The sequence below is a fragment of the Miscanthus floridulus genome, chromosome 5 (assembly GCF_019320115.1).
Source record: "Miscanthus floridulus cultivar M001 chromosome 5, ASM1932011v1, whole genome shotgun sequence".
NCBI lineage: Eukaryota > Viridiplantae > Streptophyta > Magnoliopsida > Poales > Poaceae > Miscanthus > Miscanthus floridulus.
The window spans coordinates 2984974-3010177 of NC_089584.1; the positions used below are offsets into that span (position 1 = coordinate 2984974).

Genomic DNA, 25204 nt, shown 5'->3' on the forward strand with positions numbered 1-25204 from the left:
ATTATACCATGCAGTGCTACTCAGCAATTCTGTCATTAAGGACACTGATGTGCTTGATTGGAGGCATCCAATCAGCCAGCTTCACAATAATTAAACAGAAAGGGATGAGTGTCTAATTGGACACGGCCTGAGTCTCTAGTGCGTTGTCTACTCGATGAGTCAACCCAATTAGACTTGTTTATTTGTTCCATTCCATTAATAATTGATTGTGAATATCATCTGTGTGACGTTTTTTTCAGGGATTGGTCTGCAATTGATTCACGTTCAGGACGGTAAAGAACCATCCACTGCTTTTTGAGCCCTTTTCTCCAAGCACCTCATATTCAAAGCTTTTGAGGAAGTTGGTGATGAAGCAACCCATCCCAAGCTATCTCACCCAACACATAGTTTACACTCTCTTGAAGCCTTGCATTTTCTGATCTTCATATATTCAGCCATCTGAACTCTATCATACCATAACATCCATAGAAAAATCTAGATTTTGAATGGGATTCTTTAGTTTTCAAATTTCTTTCATTCTCACATCTATCACACCACTGCAGGTTACCATTCTATAAATCAACCTAGCAGTAAAGTTGTCTAACTTTTCCAGTTTCCAAACAAACTGATCTTTAACCTATTTCATTTCCACCTGTTCTAAACAAATTACCAACTCATCCCACTCTTCTAACTCAACCCCATTGAAGCTTCTTCTAAACTTTATGTTCCAGTTAGAGTCCCACAGTTCAGCCACTAAAGCCTCTTGTTGATAGTTTATGCTAAAAAATTTGGGGGATAACTATCTTCATCGTGCATTCGCCCCACCACACGTCATGCTAGAATCTGATGTTTTTTTCATTACCTAGTAACCACCCTGAACCTCTTTCATACTAGTTCTTGACTGCTAGCAGGCCATTCCAGAACTGTGAGCCCCCTCCCCTAGCCTTTGACTAAAAACTTCTTCCCTTCAAGTAATTCTTATGTAGTAGCTTAGTAGCGATGTTTTCCACTCTACTATCCAATTTATTAATCCCTTAGCTAACAGGCAATATTAATTGCTTTTGTATCAATGAAGCCAAGACATCCATGCTCTCTAGGTTTAGCCAGCATCTTAAATTTGATGATATGGTACTTCTTACTACGCACTCCTTCCCAAAAAAATCTACCTCTAATTGAGTCAAATTTATTATGATTCCCTTCATATAACCAATAGAAACCCATATAATACATAGGAATGCTTGTTGAGCTTGAGTTAATTAATATTAATCTACCTTCATATGAAAGCTTACCACATTTCCAAGTCTCTAACCTCTTCTCAATCTTGTTACCAGGATCACTCATCTCTAGTTTATTAGTTTCACTAACCTCTTCTCAATCTTGTTACCAGGATCACTCATCTCTAGTTTATTAGTTTCACATCACTGATTGGATTCCCAGGTATTTCATAGGGAGCTTGCCTAATCTACAACTAAAAGCATCTTCACACTTTGTTGCTTCCAACTCACTCATCCCCACTGTGAATACCTCTGACTTGTTATAGTTTATCTGCAGCCCCGACATCTCAAAGGAGAACAAAAAAAATTCAAATTATGGATATTATCTCCTTTGTTTTCCAGAAAACGATATCATGTCCCAGGGCGCAGAGACAAGGGGGGCGAGTAGGGCCCAGGTCCCCCTATATATCAATGTGAAATCTCCACTGAATTTTTTGAAATTCAAATAAATTTTCAAAATTTAACACCACTGAGTCCCCTTAACATTCAAAAAATTAACTTCATGGCTCCGCCCTGCTGTGTCATCCGTATACTGCAAATGTGCAAGGCGGTAATGACTAACCTGTCGATTAATTCCCACCTGATGAATCGGCGGACATGGATTGGGCCGAAATCACAGCCCATCTAGAAGCAGCCTGATGCAAAGAATGAACACGCAAAGTATCCACATCTGGAATTGGAGGGCTTGCACGACAGAGCCAGGCCCGACGCATGCATGCGATGCGATACGAGCGGTGATTGGCTTCCAGCCAGGATAGGAAAGGATGGTGATTGGTTGGACACTCTCCGTGCTCACGCTGCACAAAGCCAGCCAGGCCTGGTAGGAACGGAACTCACCCGCGTTTCCAACGTGACTGGCTCGTGCATGCGGCTGCCCTGGCCCGAGAAGCAAAACAACCTATAGAGCAAGTATAATAGCAGGCTGTAAGCCGACTAAATGCTGAGGTGGAGGAGAGAGGGGAGGAGAGAGGAGAAGCGGGCTGTAAGCTTACAGCCGGCTTGGGCACAAGAACCAAGAAAGTCTATGAGAGAGACAAGTGGGCCATGTGTTAACTGTAAAGAGCCAACTACTATATGAGTGGTACGCGTGGAAGCAGCGTACCATCACACGCCCTATAGGGTACTCCGTATCTATTTGTTTCGCCAGCCTTACCCACAAACGCATGCATGATGCTTCGTATTCTACCTCATGTCGGTTTACTACCCATGGTGGAGGAAGGGTTAAGGTCGTGTAGGGCCTGTTTGGTTGTCTGCTAGGTTCTCTGCACTGCATCTGACCATACAAGCTCCAACCGACCAGGCTACGGGTGTGCAAACGTTGGTTGTTTGGTTCCCAGGACATGCAGCGCCTGGCTGCACAGAACTGGTGTTTTGGTTGCCAGGACCATGTGACAGATACAAAATTGACATGCAGACTCACATGCTTGGTTCATTGCATGAGAAAGAGCCCAATTACCACTTGCATACAAGGGTAATGTTACCACCAACATCCCTACAGAGTGCATGCTCTATTACAACACATTGGCAAACAAAGGTTACATGAGCTTCCAAATTAAAAAACACAATAACTATGGCTTGGAAACAAATAACGACATGAGCACATTGACATCCAGCTTTCTTCTTAGCAGCAATGACAGGTTTTTCTTCAACTTCATCAATGTAATTTTGTTTCTTTTGATGATAGAATGTTGCATATGCCTCTTCCCTTGTCTTGCACTTCTTGTACACGGCTCCTGAGAACCCAAGGACCTCATTTGCGCATGCCTCCTAGCATGGAAACACACCAGTACTCCGCCCATTTGTAACAACATACCAGGAACCCATTCTATTAAACAGTTAACAAGTCATGAAATAAAGAAACAGTCCAATGCTCACCAACATGGTATGAAATACCATATCATTGGGAATAGGCATGTGCTCATATTAGTAATAAGTGTAACTTTGAAAGCATAAGCAATGGTCACAAGCAGAAAAATGAACTGCAATTTTTTTTCACATCACAGGCAATGGTCACAACTTTAATCAGCATAAGCATATAAGGAAGGAATCATATATTAGAATAACATTGCATATCATAGGCAATGGTCAATAGTTCATGGATCTCAGCTAAATCCATCTGCATACTACCTGACTGATCAACCTAGGCAACATCTCACAATCCCTGCCATACAACATGTGGCACATCAACCAAACCACCACTTTATGCCACATTTACCTAACATACTTGCCCATCACCAATATAGTTTGAGTCCTAGTGTTACCAGCCCTCATTGGTTACAAAGATTACACAAAATAGTTAGGGACTACACAAAACAGTCAGCCACTGCACAAAAGAAGGAGCAGCACAAGTGTTGCAGCTTCCTACCCCTGAATGCAGCAAGCAATTTTTGCTAGGAACTCTAGTACGTACATGAGTGCTAATGTTTGTGATCTCAGTTATTGTATCCAAATGCACCAAGCTATGTACCATGGTCAGTTTTATTTGATTACCTTAAAATATGGATACCACATGTGGCTGTTTGTGATCTTAAGTGATGTCTCATTGGATGGTGCCCTTATCATCTCCTCCCTGAGCTCTCCAATTGCATACAGAACATCTCTAAAGTACCTACTAACAGTCTCGATGGACCTCCTAAAATTTTGATAGATAACTCTGAATCATTGATTATGACCCACTACATGCAAGAACATAGCAACTTGCTCCTCTATATTACTGTTTATGGTGTCCCTAAGCAAGTGCCTCTCCCTAAATAGGTTGCGCAAGTTGGAAAGAGATGCTCTACGCATACGGAGCGTTGCAACACATTCTATATCAGTACAGTTGTATATTTTATCCATGTTTGCTTGCCATTCGTCGTCCATTGCACTCATCGGTGCATATGTGATCCTAGGACGTGACATATGTGCCAACCTTACCCTACTAATGAAAAATGCATACATGACAGCAATAAAGGCAGCAGCCTTAACAACAAGCAAACGTCTCTGTTCCCTCCAATCCATCTATTGCAAAAGGAAGATTGAAGAACATTGCTTAGAAAACAAATTATAACCCAAAATCACTTAAACAGTGCTACATTGTTAACAATAATCCATGGACAATGTGCTTAGAATATACAGTCATCAATTCATCGGCTAGGACATGTGCTCAGAATGTACAGAGATCAAAATTCATTGGTTTGGACATGTGCTCAGTTTTTATGTTAAAGGAAAAAGCAGTAATCATTGGCATTCTCTTGTTCTCAGATCTCAGTAAAAAAACTATAATCATTGCCATTCTCATGTTCTCAAATCTCAGTAAAAAATTGACCGGTGGAACAACCATTCAATCACATACTGACTACAAATCCAGATGTACCAAAACAAAGAGTAAGGTTGGAAGAGGGGAAGGGCTTCATACCGCGAGTGCTTGAGCAGGAAGGACGAGCAAAACAAAGACAGGTGAAGCAGCTACATATCTAGAGAGAACAAGAACTACACAACAATTAAATGGGCATTAGTACCTCTCAATATCACAGTTCAACAAATGGAACATGAACAAAAGAAAAACTAAACATGGATTACTTGCCTGCTCTCTCAAGAACGGGTGAACCAAACAGATCAGAGCCTACAGAGCAAACAAACTTCAATCAAACATGTAGATCAACAAGATTGAGTGGGGGTAACAACAGATCGAGGATGGAATCGACCATACCTTGTAGGATTGGCTCAGGTCAGCAGCGATTCCCCCCTCCAAATCCTAATGCATGAAAAAAATGTCACCGCATACGCAGAGGAGAGGAGAAGATGAGGAAAGGACATGGAGGATGGTGATGGAGAGAAGTGGAGGGAAGGAGAGGTCGGATGGGGACGACCGACGGCTCACCTGCGCCGCAGGACTTGAAGAGGAAGGCGGGAGAGTCTAGAAGGAGAGAATGAAGTCGACGAGCTGGAGTGAGGGCCGAAGGGGGCAACGGTGGGGGTTTATCTCGCGCCAAAAGGGGCGGTAACCCTAGCCTTCCCGCGTGAATCCCCCGCGCGCACGCCATCGTCGGACGCGCGAGCCAAGCTGCGAAAAAACGGAATCAAAAACCGTTTTTAGGGAGCCTGGCTCCGGACCCTTGCCTGCATGCCGACGGCCAGGCCCGTGGAGGACTCCAGGCAACCAAACACCCTTAGGCTATCTGCACTCGTCCACGTCTATTTTCATCTCTAAAAAGTAATATTCTATCCTAGTCATCGAGATTCTCTACTCTATATCCATTTCTCCCGCACCCGTATTATCTCTATCCCATACTCTATACCCACTATTCCATATTTTATTCCATTCTCTCCCTCTTTCTCTCTCACCAACTCTTTCTCTCTCTGTGCTACAGTATTGCTATAGTATTTACCGTTTCTCTCTCACGTGCACGGTCTATGGCGCTTTTCTGTACAGCCGGTACACTCTCAGGCCTTTTACAGGCACACGGTGCGGACGCACGGGACGCTACCCCTGACGTACCGTCGCCTTTACCGCTGTGCGGTGCGGACAGCCTTAAACTGCGTCCCCGGAGCCAGGGACGCACCCAGCAGGGCAACCAAACATGCCCGTAGTGAATGACAGAGAAGGCTGCCTGGCTATCCTGTGAAACGGATCGGACCCAATTCTGGCAGTGGCGGAGCAACAGATCCTACACGTAGCAACAAACAACCGTGTCAGCAGCAACCATGCCGTTCCTGGCCGCCGGACATTGGTGGGTCCCGTGCTCGGCCTCCTTGACTTGCCAAAAAAGGGCAGCTTTGCTGGGTGTGTGGCTGTGTGCCTGCCTGCGCGTCGCCTGGTCCCGCGGCCGTGCGTGCGTGCATGGTTGCTCGCTCGCTGGGGAAGTGGCGGGGCATGCCATGACCCTCAACGCCGGTGCAGCCGTGCAGGGTGGTCCTCTAGTGCGCGCGGTGGTGGCGACGGCGCGGTGCACAGCTGCTGGTGCCGCGCTGGTTTTGTGGCTTTGCAGTTTGCACCGTGGGCTGTGGCAAGGGCCAAGCCCAGGAGTCGGCTGCGGGCTGCATGCTTTCAAGTGCAAAAGCACCGTGGTCTTGTAGTCTTGTTGCTTCTCGCTTTCTCAGCGGATGAGGGTGACTCGGATACACTACTACTATACGCTACCTGGCAGTGGCAGGCTGCATCATTTCGTTTCGCCGTCGTGGAGACGCCGGGCCGTGCGTGGGCCTGTTCAGAGTTGAGGCTGTAAACATAGCAACGCCACCACCACTACCAGAGTTACTACAGATTTTCAGGTCATGCATCTGTGTGTTGTGGCCACATATTCGGAGCACGCTTACGCTTTTGCAGGCTGCTATCTGCCCATGCCGACCGGTGCAATGCGAGGCCGACCGACCGGCGGCCGTCCCGCCGGTGGAGAGATCCATCCCCGGGCCGCCGCGTGCAGCCCGTGCGGTCGCTGTCGCCGCCCACAACCACCCACGTCGATCCCCGCGAGATACGCCACGCCTGGTCCGGCCAACGGGAAGTCCGGGACACGCCCCCTCCCCTCTGCGCAGCTTGCCTTCTCCTGCCTGTCGCGCCGGCCGCACGGCCACCCCCTGGCCCCGTGGCCGCCCCATTCCTGGCTCCTGCCGATTTGCCGTGCGCGGCGACGACGTGCCTCACGACTGACCACTGGCGTGGCGCGGCGTACGGTGCGCCGGAGGACCGGTCGACGCCCCCTTCCTCTTCTGGCACGATGACAAATGCTATAATCCACACCTCAGGCTAGCTAGCTCCCTGGAGCCACGATGAAAGAAAGAAAGACGAAGGCCAAGGCAAATGCAGCCTTGGCAGGGCGAAACACTGCTGCATGCAGCACTGCTCCAGTGCTCCTGCTCTCATTAAAATTCAAAGCTCATCTCTTCAAAAAAAAAAACAGAGTTCACCCACCCCGCACCAATGCCTGTTGGGTTCGAACCCGTGTACGTACGACTTCACTGCTCACTTGCTCAGTTGGGTTCAATTCACACTCAAACAACACCTAGGACTAGGAGTATGCTATGCAGTGTTGCCATCTCCAACTGGACTAGTGTACCTGTACTCATACTCCTACAGTCCTGCTCCTACTTTAACAGGAGATAATCTGCAGCCGAGATTTTCTACAGGTACTGCAAGGACAACCAGAATCCAAGCCGAATGATACGGTGGTGAATGGAAATATGGAATGGAGTGATGGATGGAATCGAACTCTGCTCTTGCGTTGCAGTGGACCTATGCAGGCAGCAGGCTAGGCCCTCTCGCAAGTCGCGACGGCCCTCAGCCCTCCTGAGGCCCATTGCTGACACTTGACAGCACCACTGGGCAACTGCAAGATAGATGTCCAAGGGTGCATGCTGACAATGGCATGCTCCAGGGCCAGTGCAACCATGGCCTTGTTTAGATGAGTGTTAGGAATCTATATTTGACACTGTAGTACTTTTGTTTTTATTTGGTAATTATTATCCAATCATGGTTTAATTAGGCTCAAAAGATTCGTCTCGTAATTTACAATCAAACTGTATAATTAGTTATTTTTTATCTACATTTAATACTCCATGCATGTGTCCAAAGATTTGATGTGATGAAGAAAGAGTGAAAAAACTTGGAATCTAAACGAGGCCCATGCTGCAATTGCGCCCCAGCTGCGGCACTGCACCATTGTAACACTGCAAGCATGTTTACAATGGATACCCCATCTCCCAAAATATGCATGGTCTTCCAGCACACTGCACTGCACCCATTGTAACACCAGCAGAAAGGACAGGCCCTGTTTGTTTGGTGCCTGCATTCCCTCACCGCTAGCTCCCCAACGGTTTTCCTCACATCAACAACACAACAAATCCTGCCCACCCTGTAAACCTGTCTCTGAAATCTGCATTGAACCCTTTCCCCAATCCCGGAACGACAAGCTGGAGACGTGCAGGTGCAGGGAAACCGGCGCAGGCAGCATGCAGCAAAAAGCCAAAAGTGCAGCACCAATGCATGCTTGCCGCAAGAGCTTCCGGCTCCCCCTCCATGTTTCCTGTGCTGTTCCTCCATCGTTGCATTGGGTCTTGGACTCTTGGGAACGCATGCATTCATGCACGCATAGCATAGCTCCGCTCGCTCGCACAAGAGCCAGCCATTCTCTTCTTTCGTCATGTGACTGTGTCACTGTGTGAAAGAAGCCTGCCTTCCCAGCCTATCTGAGTGCCTAGTGCAGAAAAGGTCCATTGCTTGCTGCTCGCACTGTGATTTGTGAAAGGGACGGGTGCAAAGCTTTACAAGTGTGCCGGCAGTGGTATACGTGGGTGAGGTGAGAGGCCCAAGAAGCCTAGCTTTACAAGGGGTGTCGTACTCTTGCGCTTGCAGTTATTGGAAAACTAACCTAGGCCCTGTTTAGTTCCACCAAATTCCCAACTTTAATATTATGTAAAAAGAAGATTCCTCGTCATATTAAATTTGTGGTATATGCATGGAGTACTAAATGTTGACGAAATCAAAAATTAATTGCACAGTTTGGTTGCGAGACGAACGTTTTAAACTTAATTAGTCAACGATTGGACAATTATTATCAAATAAAAACAAAACGACACTGTAGCCTACCCAGGAGCAGCAACCTTCCAAACAGGCAACAGCAGCTAGCAAACCGAGTGAGGGAGAGAGTGGAGAGAATTCAAAAGAAGGAAGCGGGCTTCATTTGCTTGGCTGCTTCTGTTCTGTTCGTGCTCCTGCTCCTGCTCCACCTTCTGCTTCTGCTACCGCTTGCTTACATTAGAGGGTGTTTAGTTGATGAATTTTGGATTTTGGGCTACTGTAGCACTTTCATTTTTATTTGACAATTAGTGTTCAATCATGGTCTAATTAGGCTCAAAACGTTCGTCTCGCGATTTTCAACCAAATTGTGCAATTAGGTTTTTTTCGCCTACATTTAATGCTCCATACACGTATCGCAAGATTCGATGTGATGAGTACTGTAGCACTTTTTTAGAATTTGGCCTGGCAACTAAACATGGGCTTACATTACAAGCTGTAGGATCTGGACACCGTCTAGTACTACCACAAGTGCAAAATTTTACTCAAGAATGTCACTTCACAATGCATCGCTGAGACTTGGAACAGATTTGAGCAAATAAAATGAAAACAGACAGCAGCTAGCAGAGAATAAAGTGAGGTTCTCTCAAAAGAGTACTACCGCAAAAGGCAAAGGGCCGTGTAGCGTTTGAACCGGAAAAGGACCACAGGCGCACCGGTGGTGAGCTATATATAAGGCATATATAAGGCTGTGCAGCTGCTCCTGTTTTTAACCTGAAACGGTGGTGTCGGGTACCACAAAACGGGGTACCCTAAGCGTACACCAAAAGAGGCACTAAAATCCCATCAATGACAGAGTTAAAGGGTAAGCCATGGGCTCATAACCAGCCCCGTCCGAGCCCACCCGGCTCTCCGCATCGCCTTAGGCCTCCCACGGGAGGTCTCGGCATCCTGACGCAATTTCCGTCTCGTGCGAAGCCTCTCACGGAAGGCCTCGGCAAAGAGCCCAATCTCCGTCTCGTGCGAGGCCTCATTCTCCGTATCGCTCGAGGCCGGCTTGCCCATAGCCCGTCGCCCCCGCCTCGACCGATCTTCCCGACAGCACGTCATGTCCCATTAATGCGTCAACCACTCCCGCAATCTCAGCCGGACGACGGCTCGACACCGCGGAATGGCCAACGGGACGTGAGGTCGCATCAGCGCCATACCAGCTGAGACATGGCACGACGGGGATTACCGGTCACTGTATTCTGACGCTGTGCCCACGATCAGCGCCCACACTACGCTGTGCCCCGCGATCCCCGCCTCGAAAACAACACGACATGGGCAGCCTGGCCCGAGCCATCACCGCCTCCGAACCAGCACACCAGATCAACCGCTCTCTCCGGGCCTCGGCACTATGCACCAGGGTCTCGACTATCTCAGGATTCGTGTCCGCCGAGACCCCCCACTGCGGTGCAGCCTCGGCACCGAGCGAGCCTCGGCCTCGCGCACAGTCAGTCCACAGCGACTCGCACGCTGACCGCCGCACCCGCTCCGAGGCAGCCCTAGAGCTCCCATGACGCATAGGATCGGATGTGACCAGCACGGCGCCCCATCGCTCCAAGGATGGACCACTCCGACGACTACGCCGCCATAGGAACAGGCCACAGGGCTCGGACACGTCGCCTCTGTTCGCACGACACCGTATAGTAAGGCATATGTACTACCCTTGTCCTCCCTTCAAACTATAAAAGGAAATGACTTGGGCTATTTCTAGGAGAGGACTCACGAAGAACAACACGGGGTAACACACACTTCCCAGCCGCCTGAGAGCAACGTCTCAAGCAGCCCACACCATACCTCGCCGAGACCTGGGACTAACTCCCTCTCTCACTTAGCTTGTAACACCCTACAACAAGCATTTCGGTGCAAGGAATACAAGATCGATCTCCTAGACTGGACGTAGGGCTCGAATTGCCCGAACCAGTATAAACCTTGTGTCTCTTTGTATCACCATCTGAAATCGGGAACACGTAGAATAAATTCACTAGTTGGTTGAGGACCCCGATCCGAAACACTGACAGGTGGTCTGTAAGCTGTAACGTTCCAATTCCAAAGCTCTCAGCTTTGAAGCTGCGGCAGGACTGGTCAACACAGAGCCACTCTTCTGTACTGCCTTGGCGAGGACGAAGCCGGATAAAAGCTAGCAGCATGGCGTTCTTGTTTGGAGCCTAGCTTGTGGTTTGTTTTGCAAGGGAGATTAGCTAGCTTCGATCAGGCTGTCTGTGTGCACTTACACTCTCTAAGATACTACCCGGCCACTCATATTCCTTCGACAGGCTGGAGAAAGTTTTCTTTCTTTTCTCTTCTTTCCTGGTTTTTCCTGGACGTCAGTATCTTCCTTCTGATTGGTTACATCACAAGCTAATACTGTACTCTCTCTGTCCTTAAATATATGTCGTTTTCGCTTTTTGAGAAACAACTTTGACTAAATATATACTAAAAAAATTAGTATTTATGGTACATAATTAGTATCATTGGAAAGATCTTTGAATCTAGTTTTTTTAATAAATTTATTTGGAGATATAAATGTTGCACGTATTTTCTACCAATCGAGTTAAACTTGTGGCACGCACACCAACGGCGACAGTTATTTAGAGACCGAGGGAGTATACGGTACTCGTAGAAGACACTAGACTCAGCCTGTTCGGTTGGCTGGTTCATATCGTTGCTGGTTCGTGAAGAAGTACTGCTGGCTAGTTTGTGTGAGAGGAAAATACTGTTCCGGCTGGAAATTTACGATCGTTTACGACAAGCCACAGCCAAACGAACAGGCTGAAGATAGCATCTGTCAACTTAAAATTTAAGCTCTGACTGTTGACCAAAAAAAAAACTGAAAATAGACTATACGTATATCTGAAGAATTTTATTTCATTACAGGGATGTTGCATGTTGACCCATACCCACAGCAGCTGAAGATGCCTACTACGTATAGTAGAGTACTACACTTCCTTTTGCTTTACCGGACAACGACTAGAGTCTCTAGCAGTCTAGCTAGCCTTTGTGCCTTTGTGTACATCATGCATGCTCTACGCCGATGCCACCAAAATTAAGTTTTTTCACTCTCTCTCTCTATCACATCAATTTTTAGCCGCTTGCATGGAGTATTAAATATAAGTAAAAAAATAACTAATTACATAGTTTAGTTGGAAATCACGAGATGAATCTTTTGAGCCTAGTTGGTCCACGATTAGACAACATTTGTCAAATAAGACGAAAATGGTACTATTCATCGGTTTGAAATTTTTTCAGCATCTAAACAAGGCCCTAGTTTCGTTGAAGTTAGATGTGCTGAAGGTCCTGAGATTTTTCCTGCAAAGTCACAAAGATAAGATAAGCCTCTTTGTCTTTGGGGCAGGCATGCATGCATGCATCCAAACACAAGGCAGATCTGCTAATACGATGATGTGTTCGCCCCTTTCCGTGGCAAAACGCAACGACTTTAGCCGACCCTTTCTTCTCCTGTTCTCCAGCACCTTACATGTGTGGAAAAAAAAGCTCGGTTGTCTTGCTCATTGCTCCTGTCACTTTCACCAGATGTCCATACAAAGTAACTAATAACTTGTTTCTACTCTCTAGCCAATTTTCAGAAAAAACCAGAACCATATACTATACAAGGCGTGAGTGTCAGCTTGTGCGAAACATGGAGAAGTAACAGGCCATGGAATGCAATGGCCATGGCGTCGGGGGGGGGGGGGGGGGGGGGGGGGGGGGGGGGGGGGGGGCGTTGTTGTTTAGGAGGACCACCACCAAATTGCCGCAATTTGCGTTGTCCAGGCGATTCAGTACGTATACCAACGCACGCCGTACTGCAGTGGCGGCAGCAGGAGATGGTGCTGGTCTTCTCAAGATATTTCGGCTCCTGATTAGTTGTTGTTTAGACATGGCTGCATCTATCTACTGAAACGATGTTTTCATTCGTTCGTTCATTGGTTGGGCAACGAGTCACAATCCGTCACGTGTCTATCAGTCTATGGAAACGTGCCTCTTGAAGAGGGTCTGTTTGCTTGAATTTATCAACCGGCTTATCAGCTACAGTATTTTTCTCTCATGACAAAATAGCTTCAGCCGACTTTAATACCAACACACGCATGCTATTTGATGTTATCTCTGCAGAAAGGGGCAAGGGATATGCTTGATGAGGGAAAGGAAAAAAAAAGACACAAGTGTTCTTTGAAGTGCATGCCTGACCTGATGTGAGGAGTGAATCCCCGGCTGTCTTTAATTTTGCAGGGATTTCAGAGCTTTGTGTTTGGCAGGCATGATTGGTTTTCAAGTGCTGCGGCGCAACTTCTTCTACGCCATCGATTGCACCCTGACAGTTGCTTTTCATTTTTATATGTACTACTCACAAAAACAAACAGCTTAGTAGTTTATTGGAATCGAAATGGCAACCTGCTCCATGAATGACCTTGGATTCCGGCTTCCAGAAAACAGGGCGGCCGGCGCCGGCGTGGTTGCACTCTAGCGGCACGCCGGTACGGCGGGAAAAGGCTCGCACGGCACAGGCAGCACACGTGCACGGCGCATGGAAGCATCACCTTTGCTCGGTTCCGTGAAACAGACGCTGCGCGCGGCCAACGAAAACGCACGCGACACCACGTTCGGCTGGGCTGGGCACGGGCGGGCGGCTCGTATTTTATTCTCGTCGCGGCGGGGGAACAGCGACAGGAGCTGCGCCGGGGCGTCAACAGACCGTACGTAGCCTCACCCTCACTCTCTCGATTCTCATCTATCTATAATTTTATTTAACCCTATTTATTTAATTTAAGGAGCTTCTGGCGCAGAAATGTGTTCCATATTTCGCTATATTCTTCTACCATGTTTTCCTTTTGAAAATGCAGGGTTTAAGAACAGAGTAAAATACTTCAATGTGGTAGATCAGGTGCAGATGATATACTACATATCTGAATCTGAAATATCTGGAGGTACATTATTTGAAAGCATGAAAACCTGATTCTATCATTTCAATGACATGACAAATAACAAGGAAAATGGCCCATTCATACTTCTTTTGCTGTTACTGCGATGAGTAGATTCACCAGATGCATAGCCTATTCAGATAAATTGTGGCCATCCTGCATTGCCAGAGCACTGGATTGTTGCAGGGCAGCACCAAAGTGCAGAGGCACAGGCCCGCGCCGAGGGGATGCCATGAGGCCAAGTTCAGCGGCAGTAACTCGAGGTTATGTTTTCTATACCAACCAATGAATTTTGGTTTGCTTCATCATCTTATTTTGGGAACAGGACATACTATTACCTGCAATTGCCTTGGGTACAAAAGATTTATCTAATTATTTGCAAGGATCAGAAGGAGCTGCTCGTTTTATTGGCTAATTTTGTAAAAACAATACCTATTGCAGGGGCGCATGCTTTACAATATACGAGATCAGTGCAGTGGGGGATGGTTGCATGCAACGAAAAAGGTTGAACAACCACACTTGGTAAAAATAAACTCGGCTTTGCAATATAACTGTTTTTCTTATATCTCTAAGTTTTATTGTGTACTCTTCACACAATCTATTTCTACTATTATTCAATTTGGTCCATTTACAAGAACCATTTGTCCTTTTCAAATATACAATGTGCACTGCTCGTATAGGTTCAGTTTCACACCGCCAGTCTTTTTCTAATTTCCTGATGGTGTCCCCAACTTTCTAATATCAGTACCTACTTATAGATGATCTATCCCTACAAAGTACCTCATGCACCGACTTTGTGGAGATCGATTCTAATATGTTTGGGGGGTAACATCTTAAAAAATTGCGAGCCATACCGATTTAAGCTTACTCAGTTTTAATTTGCCTCTGCTGCTATATAAGTTGCTTGGTTCTGAGGTTTGCTGCTTCACCTAATACATTGCATGTAGACACATTAGGCTTTATAAGTGTACTTGCCAATAATCGGTGTTGCCTGCTAGCCCTGCACTATGATACCTGCAACTTTCCTATAAGGCTCAGGCACTAAAAAAACATCATTCTTATTCTTTCTAGCAATGGTTCTTCCTCGGCTGCAGATACCAGGTGCGTGGTGCAAGGCATCAGCAACAAAAATTTTGAAAGGATGCTCCTCATTTTTTCTTGCAATAGTTCTTTCTCTACTATGAATACCCACAACAGCATGCACACTGTGGACTCTTTACAGGTCCCTATATTCATCCTCAGTAACTGAATGATTTAGGATTTTGTGATTAATGGTTTGCTCCCTTGTTCATGTCCTTCATTTCTAACAAAAAAAAACCTCCACTGATTTCCTGCTGTGACAAAACAATTTACCAAAGTAAATGATATTTTATTCAATTCTATACAAAACACATGACTACTGTGATATTCAGAGAATAACTTTTCAAGCTATATTGCAATGTTTTCTTCCTGTTGGTTCCCTTCTTGGCAAAGTTGGTACCGGATGGTTTACGATTTCCTTTGTGCTTCACTAAAACTATTACATAAATATTCTGATCATAAGACGTTTGAGAATTTCTAGATTCATAGCTTTTGCTCGGTCCAGGCAGACAACCTTTACTAAATAATAAATACTGACAACATTTACTACTATAAACTAACTAAATAATAAATACCTAATCAATCCTTAAACCCAAAATCCTAACTAATAGTAATCTAAACCCTAACTACCTAACCAAACCTTAACTATACTACAACACACAACCTAAACCCTAAAAACTACCTACCTAAATAAACAAATTCACTAACCTAAGTATCCTAAATCACTAATCCTAACTAAAACAACAATCATAATAACATAAAATCGAGAGAGGGAGCTACCTTATCCTTGATATGAGCGGGCTATTGCAGCCGTGACGCGCCGGCGTTCATGGCGTGGCCGGTGCGGGCGCTGCGCGGTGGGAGTGGGTGGGCGCGGCCGGCGCTGGGTGGGCGGGCGAGCAGGGGCAGCGGCGGGCAGGCAGACAGAGGGAGGGCGGCGGCTCGCGGGCGATATTTACCTGGGCCTGCCACCAAGATCGGTGGCGCGGCAGACTCTGCCACGGCACCGGTCAGATCGGTCGTCGCCACGTCATTCACCTGCCGCGTCACCATGCATGACGCGGCACAGGCCTTTTCGCCGTGCCATAGCAATAGACGCGGCCAAAAGTGTTAGTTTTGAAAGAAAAAAACAGTGTTAGATTTAAAATTAGTTTACAAAAAAAAAGTGTTAAAAATAAAAAAAAAATCGTTGTGGGCACTTTGGAGTTTCACGTTTTCGGCTTGGCGACACAAGCTAGGATCGTTGCCGTCAACGCGGCCGGGCGACAGAGATTGACAACACCAGTACAGTATCACGCTTGGCAGTTGGCAGCAGGCAGGCCGGCGGATCGTCGTCCCGCGGTCCAGGACGTGCGTACGCGGCGGCAGAAGGTGGCGAGGGGCGCGACAAAGCTCCGTTCGTTTGGCTAATATGTCATGAATGAAAATACTTTGCTGATTTATTATGTGAGAAAAATATTGTTTGTTTAGCGAAAAAGTATGGCTTATACGCTAATCGAACGGGCGCAAAAACGGCTGCTGCCCCTGCCGATGGAGATGGAACCAAGGCAGCGCTGTCCCTTGTCGCTCTCCCTCCCGGCCTCCTCCCCTCCTCTTGCTTGCTTTGCTTTGCTTCTTCGTGCCGCGTCCGGCAGCCAGGCCGTGCGTGACCCATGCAACAGCGTGGCCAGCAGCGCCGTACCGCGTCCTACTCCTACATGCATGCAGGCACGGTGCGGCCAGGCCAGAGCCCCATGTAGCTTTTGAATGGACCAACAGCATGCCTGATGCCTCCCTCGCGCTCGTGGCGTTGCTTGTTGGCTGTTGCCGTGTGCGGCCGGCCGCCGGCAACGCATCCAAGCGAGGTACGGAGTGCTCCTACTAGGCTGGTAGCTCCAGCGTGCGTAGGGGGGGGGGTCACCGAAAGCGGGACAAGCAAATCCGGCTGCTGGATGGGGACAATAATGCAAGTGTAACTCATGGCCACGTAGGAGTAGTATTTTGATTAGTCTCACTTTAGTGGTAATGTAGCATAGCTCACTCCCTGGTCACCCAAGTGGTGGTGACTTTTCAAGCGTGGACGAAAATATCTCAGACGCTCGTGCACAGTAAAGCTACTACTACGAGCTTGAAATGATAGACCACGAGCATTAACAAACGTTCTAGGCCGGGAAAAAAAAGGACAACTTTCTAGCAACACGTCAACATCACGCTTCTTTATTCAATCAGACACCACCACCACCGCTACTATACGGGTTCTGAAAGCTGCTTACTGCTGCAAATTTTCAACGCGCAGATAGAGCTAGTACAGCTTGTCTCTAGCCCTGCACGTACTTGGCTGTACAGGCCTGTAGCCGTGCGTTGCCATGGCCCTTGATTACCCTCTGATCCTTTTCTAACCTCGAATCTTTCATGCTTCATTTGACCAACAGATGTGAACCACGAAACAAGAGAGAGAGAGAAGGGGGAAAGAGTGGAAATGCTGCAATTCCACGGGACGGCCAGGACAGGACAGGCCAGGGGGTGGCCTTGCCTTGCCTTTATCTGTCGCCGGATCCAAGCGGCCGGATCGCCGGACAGGAAAGAGATCGCGTCGTCGTCGTGGCACGTAGGAGTACGAGTACTACACATTCACACGTGCCTGGACCCCCACGCGCCCCCCTGCCTGGCCTGGCGCTCCTCCGCCGCGGGCCGACGCGGCGGCAGCACAGCGCTCCGCGGCTCGGGATGGCTTAGGTGGTGTTCGGTTCTCCTCGTAAATTTTAATCATTATTTTATCGAATGTTTAATACATGCATAGAGTATTAAATATAGATTAATTATAAAATTAATTATACAGTTTACGACTAATTTGTGAGAGAAATCTTTTAAACCTAATTAACTCATGTTTGACAATATGATGCTACAGTAAATATATGTTAATGACAGCTTAGTTAGATTTAATAAACTCGTCTGATAAATTACTGACGAATTCTGTAATTTTTTTTATTAATATCTAAACACTCTATACGATACACTCATTTGCCTAAATTTTAGTCAAGATCCAACCCCTTTAGCTTGTTCCGCACTCAAAGACGCCCCCGTCCCGAGGACGGAGAGGCACGGCCCCGGAGCGGGGCAGCTGGCAGCGTACGGCGAAACCGTGGTCGGGACACCCTGGCCACCACAGCCCGGGGCCGCGACGGCGACGCCGCTTGACCACTCGCTCGCTCGGTCGGCCGGCCGGCCGGCCTCTCCTACCCCTCTCGTCTCCGCCTGCTGGGCGTCTGCCGTCCAGCGCCCAGCCAACAAGGCGCCACGACACGACGACACGAGTGTGAAACGAGACGGACCCGACCGCGGCTCGGTTTCGTGGTGTTTTGCGTGTGTGTTTCTCTGCTGCTGCGACGGCCGACGGCGTCGTGAACTCGTGGTGAATGCACGACGTGGCGTGGGCGGGCGCGCGGGGCCGCTCCAACATTCTGCGCCGCGCCGCCCGTTTACCCGTGCCGTCGCATCGCTTCGTTTGCTTGGCACGCCACGCGACCTGCTGACGGTGACGCCTGACGCTGAGGAATCTATCGGTCCTGCCATCGGACAAGAAAAGCTGGAGTCTGACTTCTGAGGCAGGCGACGCAGCCCTCCAGTTCTCGTTCTCCGACGCCCTGATGCTTGCTGATTCTACGGCGGAGTGATTCTTTAGCTGAGAATGTTTAGTTCCACCCTAACTTCCAAAAATTTGCTACAATACCTGTCACATCGAATGTTTGCGGTCTGTGCATGGAGCATTAAATGTAGACGAAAAGAAAAACTAATTGCACAGTTTTGTGGAAAATTGCGAGATGAACGTTTTGAGCCTAATTAGTCCATGTTTGAACACTATTTGCCAAATAAAAATGAACGTGTTACAGTAACCTCAAAATCCAAATTCCTACAACTAAACACAGCCTATTCGATTCTATAGCATAAATTTTTAAAATCACTATAGAGAATCACTTTTCAGAATTAGAAGAAGCTACTTTTTTCAGCTCCCAGCCTCTTAGTTCATTTCATAGAATGACTCTAGAGACTCGGTAGAAAATCCCTTCACTCTGGAAAATCGTTTGCAGCCGGGGAGTGATTCTCTACGAGAATCCGCTCCATGGAGCGCTCCCAAACGCACTCTTATGTTGAAATATTACGAGGTATTAAAAAGTAGCTTCAGCGAACAGGCACACTCGTCGCTCGCATCGCAAGGAAGAGAGGACAGTGCGCAGGCATGCAGGCCAGGGCAGTCGAGACCAACGGGGGAGAGACACGAGGGCGTGCAGCGCAGATCCGAGGGGACGTGAACGGGACAGACGGATCTTCGCTCCTTCCACGAGATCACGAACAAAATCTCAAATCTCAACGCCAGTGTCCGTCGTACACACGATTGCCACAGTGAGCTTGGAGCTACTACTGCTACTCCTAGCCTAGGAGGGTCCAAGGAGGACAAAGACATTTTTTTTTTGCTTGTTTGACAACTCTTCTCCTCTTCTGCCTTCGGCTTCGGCTGGACGCTGGAGTGGGGTGGCCCAACCTGTCTGTCTCTGTCGTGGGCGTCGCCGTCGCCGTCCGCCGACGCCGTGGCCGCCACGGTGGACCTGGACCGTTTGTTCCCTGGACGCGGCTGGCAGAACGTCCATACCCGCTTAAGGGCCCCACCCAAAATGCCAAATTTTTTAAGATTTTTCGTCACATCGAATCTTTGGACGCATGCATGAAGTATTAAATATAAATAAAAAATAAAACTAATTACACAGTTTAGACGAAATCCACGAGACGAATCTTTTAAGCCTAATTAGACTATGATTGGACACTAATTGTCAAATAACAACAAAAACGCTACAGTGCTCATTTTGCCAAATTTTTCGGATCTAAACTAGGCCTAAGTTTGGCCTTGTTTAGGCCTCGTTTAGTTTGCAAAAACATAAAACAATTTAAATAGCAAGGAATCGTGGATTTCGTGTTGTGTTGTTAGCTGCAGGACATAAGATATAAATTCTTATAGCATCCTAACACGAGAACCATGAGAGAATTATTTATAGACAGTGAAACAACTTATATTTGATTATTACTGTTTTTAGTGTTCACACAAGATTTTTCAAAATAATTAACCTTGCCGAAGAAAGAAAAGGTGAAAAACTTCACCCATGAACACTTCACTTGGCCAAAACTCTGCCCCACTATCATATTGCTGACCGTAGAGTTTACTAAAATAGTATAAATTCTCTCATTGACCATCTCAAAACCAATTTCGAACCCACAAGCAGAAAGCAAGTCAGCTAAGCCACTGGATACGGGCAAGCACGTCCCGACGAGCCGTCAGTGGACCACTGTGGTAGTCGCAGTGCTCCGCCCATCCGCCCAAACACGCGTTCATCAGACTCAGGCACGACATGCGCGGCGACCATGCGCTGGCCATCTACCCGAACACGCGTTCATCAGGCTCAGGCACGACCTGCGCGACGGCCACCACCATGAGGGCATGCCGAGCCTTGCAATGGCAGCTGAATGGATCGAGATTGGTAATGGTTACGTTTATGTACCCCGCTGTAGAACTGGAAGTGCCTCCCGGACGCCTCGATGGCAGCGTTGACGGGCTGGTGCGCCCGGCCTTGACCAGCGCCTGCTCGTCGTTGGCCGCCACGTACTTGTACCCAGAGATGGTGACCACCTGCTCGCCGTGACAAGCCATGTCATCGCAGCCCCCTCTTCCATCAGGTACGGTCGTACGGGTAGACCTGCACGAGAAGGAATCGCGCTGCTGCCCACGCTGCTGACCCTAGCGACCTCGCGCCGCTGCCAACGCCGTTGCCGAAGCACATGTTCACTGCTTCACGTTGCCTTGCACCGACGCGCCCGTTGCCGAGCATCGCATCGTGCCCGACTGTGCTGCCGCCACCGGCCTGGATGGTCCTCCATAGGCGTAGGTGCCAGCTGTGCTCGAGGAGGCCGTCGTCTTGCCGCCCCGATATAGCTCGCCGCAGCCGCCGTCTCGCGCGCCCGGTGGAGCTCGCCCGTGCTCCGTGGATGCCGCCTCCCAACGCCCTCCTCCACTGCGGCGAGCATGCCGTCGACGATGAGACCCCACTAGTAGGGCACGTAGGGCAGCGCGAGCCCGGCCTTGGTGGAATCCGCGAGACTGTGACGGTGCGACGAAGTCCCGTAGCGTGACACTGCTTTCCACCGTCACGTCCCCGGCCGTGGTGTCGACGGGCATGATGCGGTCGAGTCGCTGGTGCTGATGACGAGGCCCTTGCCATCACCGCTCCTGGACGCGGGGCGGCTACGGCCCGCATCAGCTCGTCCTCGGACGCCGGGTACGCCGTGTAGGACCGGCGGCGAGGGATTGAGAAAAACAGCTACCGAGGGCATTCTGGACACGTGTCAGGGCCAACAAACGGTGAAAACCTAACAGAAGGTGGACGGAATGGCATAGAGGGCAAAGAAATTTTGACCAGCGGCATCCATGACCGCTCAAAATTTTTAATGGTTTATGAATAGCTACAACCTTTTATAATGGCATATAGGTAAAACCCTCGGTATTCCGACCAGAATGGCTGGCTGGTCTGGTCCATGGTAAAGCTGCAGAGCACGGCACGGCGACGTCGTCTTTGGTGCTGCTGCGGGCCTCCCCCTGCGCTGCGCTGCGCAGGCACAAGGCAGGCGATCAACAAGATACCCGAACCAAAGGCGGTGGGCCGTGGATGGATGGACATGGAGCCGTCAGCCGTGGCCCGTGGGACGGACGGGAGGGAGGGCCGGCCGGTGCTGGACAGAAAGGGAAAACAGAAAGGAGGGGAGAATTCCCCGTCTCCTTCCTAAAAGGCGAGCACCGGTCGGCGGCCTCGATCGGCCGGCCGATCTCGTACGTCCCGGCGTCCCCCATGCCCTCTCTGCTAAAGGCCTTCCGTGCTTCATTCCTTCCAAAAGAAAGGAGGCACCAGCCACGCCGTCTTTCCATGTGTCCTTCCTGCTTGCCGTGCAGTGCAAACGCTAGTGTGCTGCCTTTCGCTCCGACGTGGCTGCCGGCGTCGTTTACACTAACAAAGCTTTGGGCAGTACTTCTAGTAGAGTTGCTCTGTTTGTCTGCCCACTTTTGAATTTTGAACCGGAGTGCATCCATCCATGCACGCTTACGTAGGAGCACAAGTACGAACGGGGGTGTCCTGGCCGCCGTGCCAGCAAAGGTGGTCAAAAGAGTCCAAAGGGGGAAAGAAAGACCACTGGCCAGGCCTGGCCACGCACGGTGCCAGAGCCAGCCGACGGCACGGCACGCAGCCACGCTCGCCTCTGCAGCTCTGCTCTGCCCACGAGAAAAGAGGGCAGGTCGGTTTTAAAGAGTTAACCACCCAAAGCCACGCCTCTTAGAGGGTGTTTAGTTACGTGAATTTTGGATTTTGGACTAATATAGCACTTTTATTTTTATTTGATAATTAGTGTTCAATCATGGTCTAATTAGACTCAAGATGTTCGTCTCCTGATTTCCAACCAAACTGTACAATTAGTTTTGTTTCGCCTACATTTAATGCTCCATGCACTATATCACAAAATTCGATGTGATGGATACTGTAGCACTTTTTTAGAATTTGGCCTAGCAACTAAACACGGGCTTAGGCACTCGCTGAAAACAAAATTAAAATACTTGAATTATAAGATAAGCAAACAGGGCCTTACACTATCTTAAATAACCATGACCAAAATACAAGACCTATTTATCTATGAGGTAGCGCTATCTATTTTTAGTTTTCTCCAACAAAATACCCAAAGACAACCCTTTCTGCAAATAGATCTTCAGAAAAAAGATACTCAGATTTATGCCTCTCCTAGCACTCAAAATAGATCTTTTATATACGGGCTCTCCTAGCATTCAAAATAGATCTTTCATACATATACTTAGTTGGAGGCTATAGATATTACTTTTTTTTTTTTTTAGTTCGGGTTCCGCAACAGTTCTCCCGTTGGAGACTGCCTTACTACCCCGTCTTTGTCGCCGGCCGCCGCGATGAACACGCCCGCTCGCCGGACGCCGGCCACGCCTCGCCAATTTCTCGTCCGCTCGCTCGCTCGTCGGCCGGCGTGCCCTCGGTGCCTCGAGCCGCGGCGCACGACGGAAACCCCGCTTCCCCGGCGCCGGTTTCCACGCGAAGGGGGGGAAAACAAAAACGCACCAGCCAGTCATCAGGCAGGGACGGGGTAAATGTGCCGGTGCCGCAGCGACCCTGCGACCACGGCCGGCTCCAGCATTTACTGCAGCGTACGGCCTCGTGGCCGCGGAGGCGAGCAAATCGCGGGCCGTATCGGGAACCCGCGCTCCGTCCGTCGCCGGACGTCGCGCCCGCCCTCGCGCGGCGGGGCGGCACGGCCCAGGCAAGGAGGCGTCAGACAGAAGCAGAGACAACACGTTGCTGTGGTTGGGGAAACGAATCGCTAATTACTCATAGCTTCATTAATTCTCGCCAATTACTGATAACTCGGTACCCCGGCCAACGACTCACTTCCTTCTTCCTCCTTGGCGGGGGATGGTGCCCAGCACACATGGCGGCAGCGGCGGCGCCGGCGGCCAAACACTGCGCTGCCGAGCCGGACACTTCTTTATCTCTTCTTACGCTAAAAGAATACAACAACTAGAAAATAAAAACAACACGAACGGAAACAAAATTGGCCGGACTAGGCGAATCCGGTGCGCAGAGAGAGTTGGCGGGGCAGGCGGGCGGGAGCACTAGACGACGGGAAGAGGGTCGTCGATCTGGAACAGGTCGGTGATGTCTTGGAAGAAGTCGTCCACCTGCTGCCACCTCGCCGGCGACGCCGGCTCCGCGTCGGACGGGCACTCCTCGGGGCTCCCCACCGGGATCGACGGCGCCAGGGACAGCGGCTCCTCGGGGATGTCCGCGAGGAAGTCCAGCGACGGCTCCGGGAAGTCCGCGAGCAGGTCAAAGTCGGTGTACAGCGGCGGGAACTCGCTGCCGAAGCAGTCGTCGGTGGAGGAGAACGGGCAGCCGAACACACTGCTGCTGCCGCCGGTCGACTCGTCGATCTCCGGGGCCGGCGCAGCTGGAACTGCCGGTGCCGGCGCCGGTTTCTTGGCGGCCGCCTTGCTGCAGGTGTCGTCGGCGACCGCGGAGGGCGGGAATGAGCGGAGCACGGAGGTCGGGGACGCCGCCGCCGCTGGGGACTCCTCGCCGGAGTCGTAGGACGTGGCGGAGGAGGAAGCGTTCTTGGACGCTGCCGGAGCCAAGACCGGCGCCGGCGGCTGCGGGAGGCGCTCGGCGACCTCGTCGGGGACAGGGACCGGCGCGTCGTCCACCTGTTCGAAGTTGGTGGTGGCGTCGGGCCCGCGCAGCTGGATGGCGGCCGAGTCGTACACCTTGGCCGCCTCCTCGGCGGTGTCGAAGGTGCCGAGCCACACCCGCACCCGCCGCCACGGGTCGCGGATCTCCGCCGCGTACTTGCCCCACGGCCGACGCCGCACGCCACGGAACCGGGGCTCCGCCGCGGCGCTGTCGGACCTCCTCTTCCGCCCGGGGAGGACCAGTCTGGAGGTCCTCTCCACAGCCGCGCCCACCGTCGCGGCAGCCGAGGACGCCGCGGCCCTCCCGGCGGGGACCTCCTCCTTCACCGCCCGTTCCAGGCGGATCTCCTGCACGTAGCGCTTCACCCTCCTGCGCGCGACGGCGTCCTCCTCCGCCTCGTCGCCGGACGAGTCGGTCGCGTCGTAGTCGTCGCAGAAGAACCGCACCGTCCGGGGGCCCACGACGGAGGAGGCCCCCGCCGCTTCCCTCCACTTGGCCGCCGGCGCCACCTCCACCGCCCGGGAGGTGACCTCGACGTGCTCCGTCCGCCTCACCGGCACGAACATCTCCTCCTCCATGGGCCACATCACTCCGCTCGCATTTGACTTCGCCACCAAGCTTGCCCCACTCCTAAAACCCCTCAAGAACCCTCTTCCGAGGCTCTGGAAGGGGATGGCACGGCCACCCAAACCCAACCTCCTACGCCACCGGAAACCACTCCTCTCCCGAAAGCCCTGGCGGACAAGCTCGCGGCTTTCGGAGGTGGAGACGAGGCGCCGGCCGGAGGGGGAAGAAGGCCGGGTGGGGTGGGGGTGGTGTCCCCGGCACCGCCTGGCCTCCTGCTACTCTGCGTGCTTGATGCGCTCGCTGTCGCTGTTTGCTGTTGCTGCTGGAGGTAGGCTGAGAGCACCGGAGTCCGCCCCACTTTTATAGCATCCTGGAGGCCATTTCGGGAAACCCGGATTTATGTTTACTCCTAAAAAAAAAAATTTTGCTCGCTTTCCTGCGTGGCTTTTCCTACTCCGGCCCTTTCTCGCAAAATTTCCCCAAAAAAGGACGTCATTTCAAATTTCGAAAGTGTGGTCTCGTAGCTGCTGAAAAATGGCGAAAAGTGAATGCCATCGCCTGGCTTGC

The 25204-nt window shown here is 50.0% G+C and overlaps 1 protein-coding gene across 1 annotated transcript; it reads right to left on the reverse strand.

Moving 5' to 3' along the window:
* Positions 1-23188: 23188 nt before the first annotated feature.
* LOC136451339 (ethylene-responsive transcription factor CRF1-like) lies at positions 23189-24953 on the reverse strand. Its single transcript, XM_066452050.1, has one exon. It carries the CDS (start codon positions 24655-24657, stop codon positions 23497-23499), a length of 1161 nt encoding a protein of 386 aa, XP_066308147.1. The 5' UTR covers positions 24658-24953; the 3' UTR covers positions 23189-23496.
* Between the last annotated feature and the right edge of the window lie 251 nt (positions 24954-25204).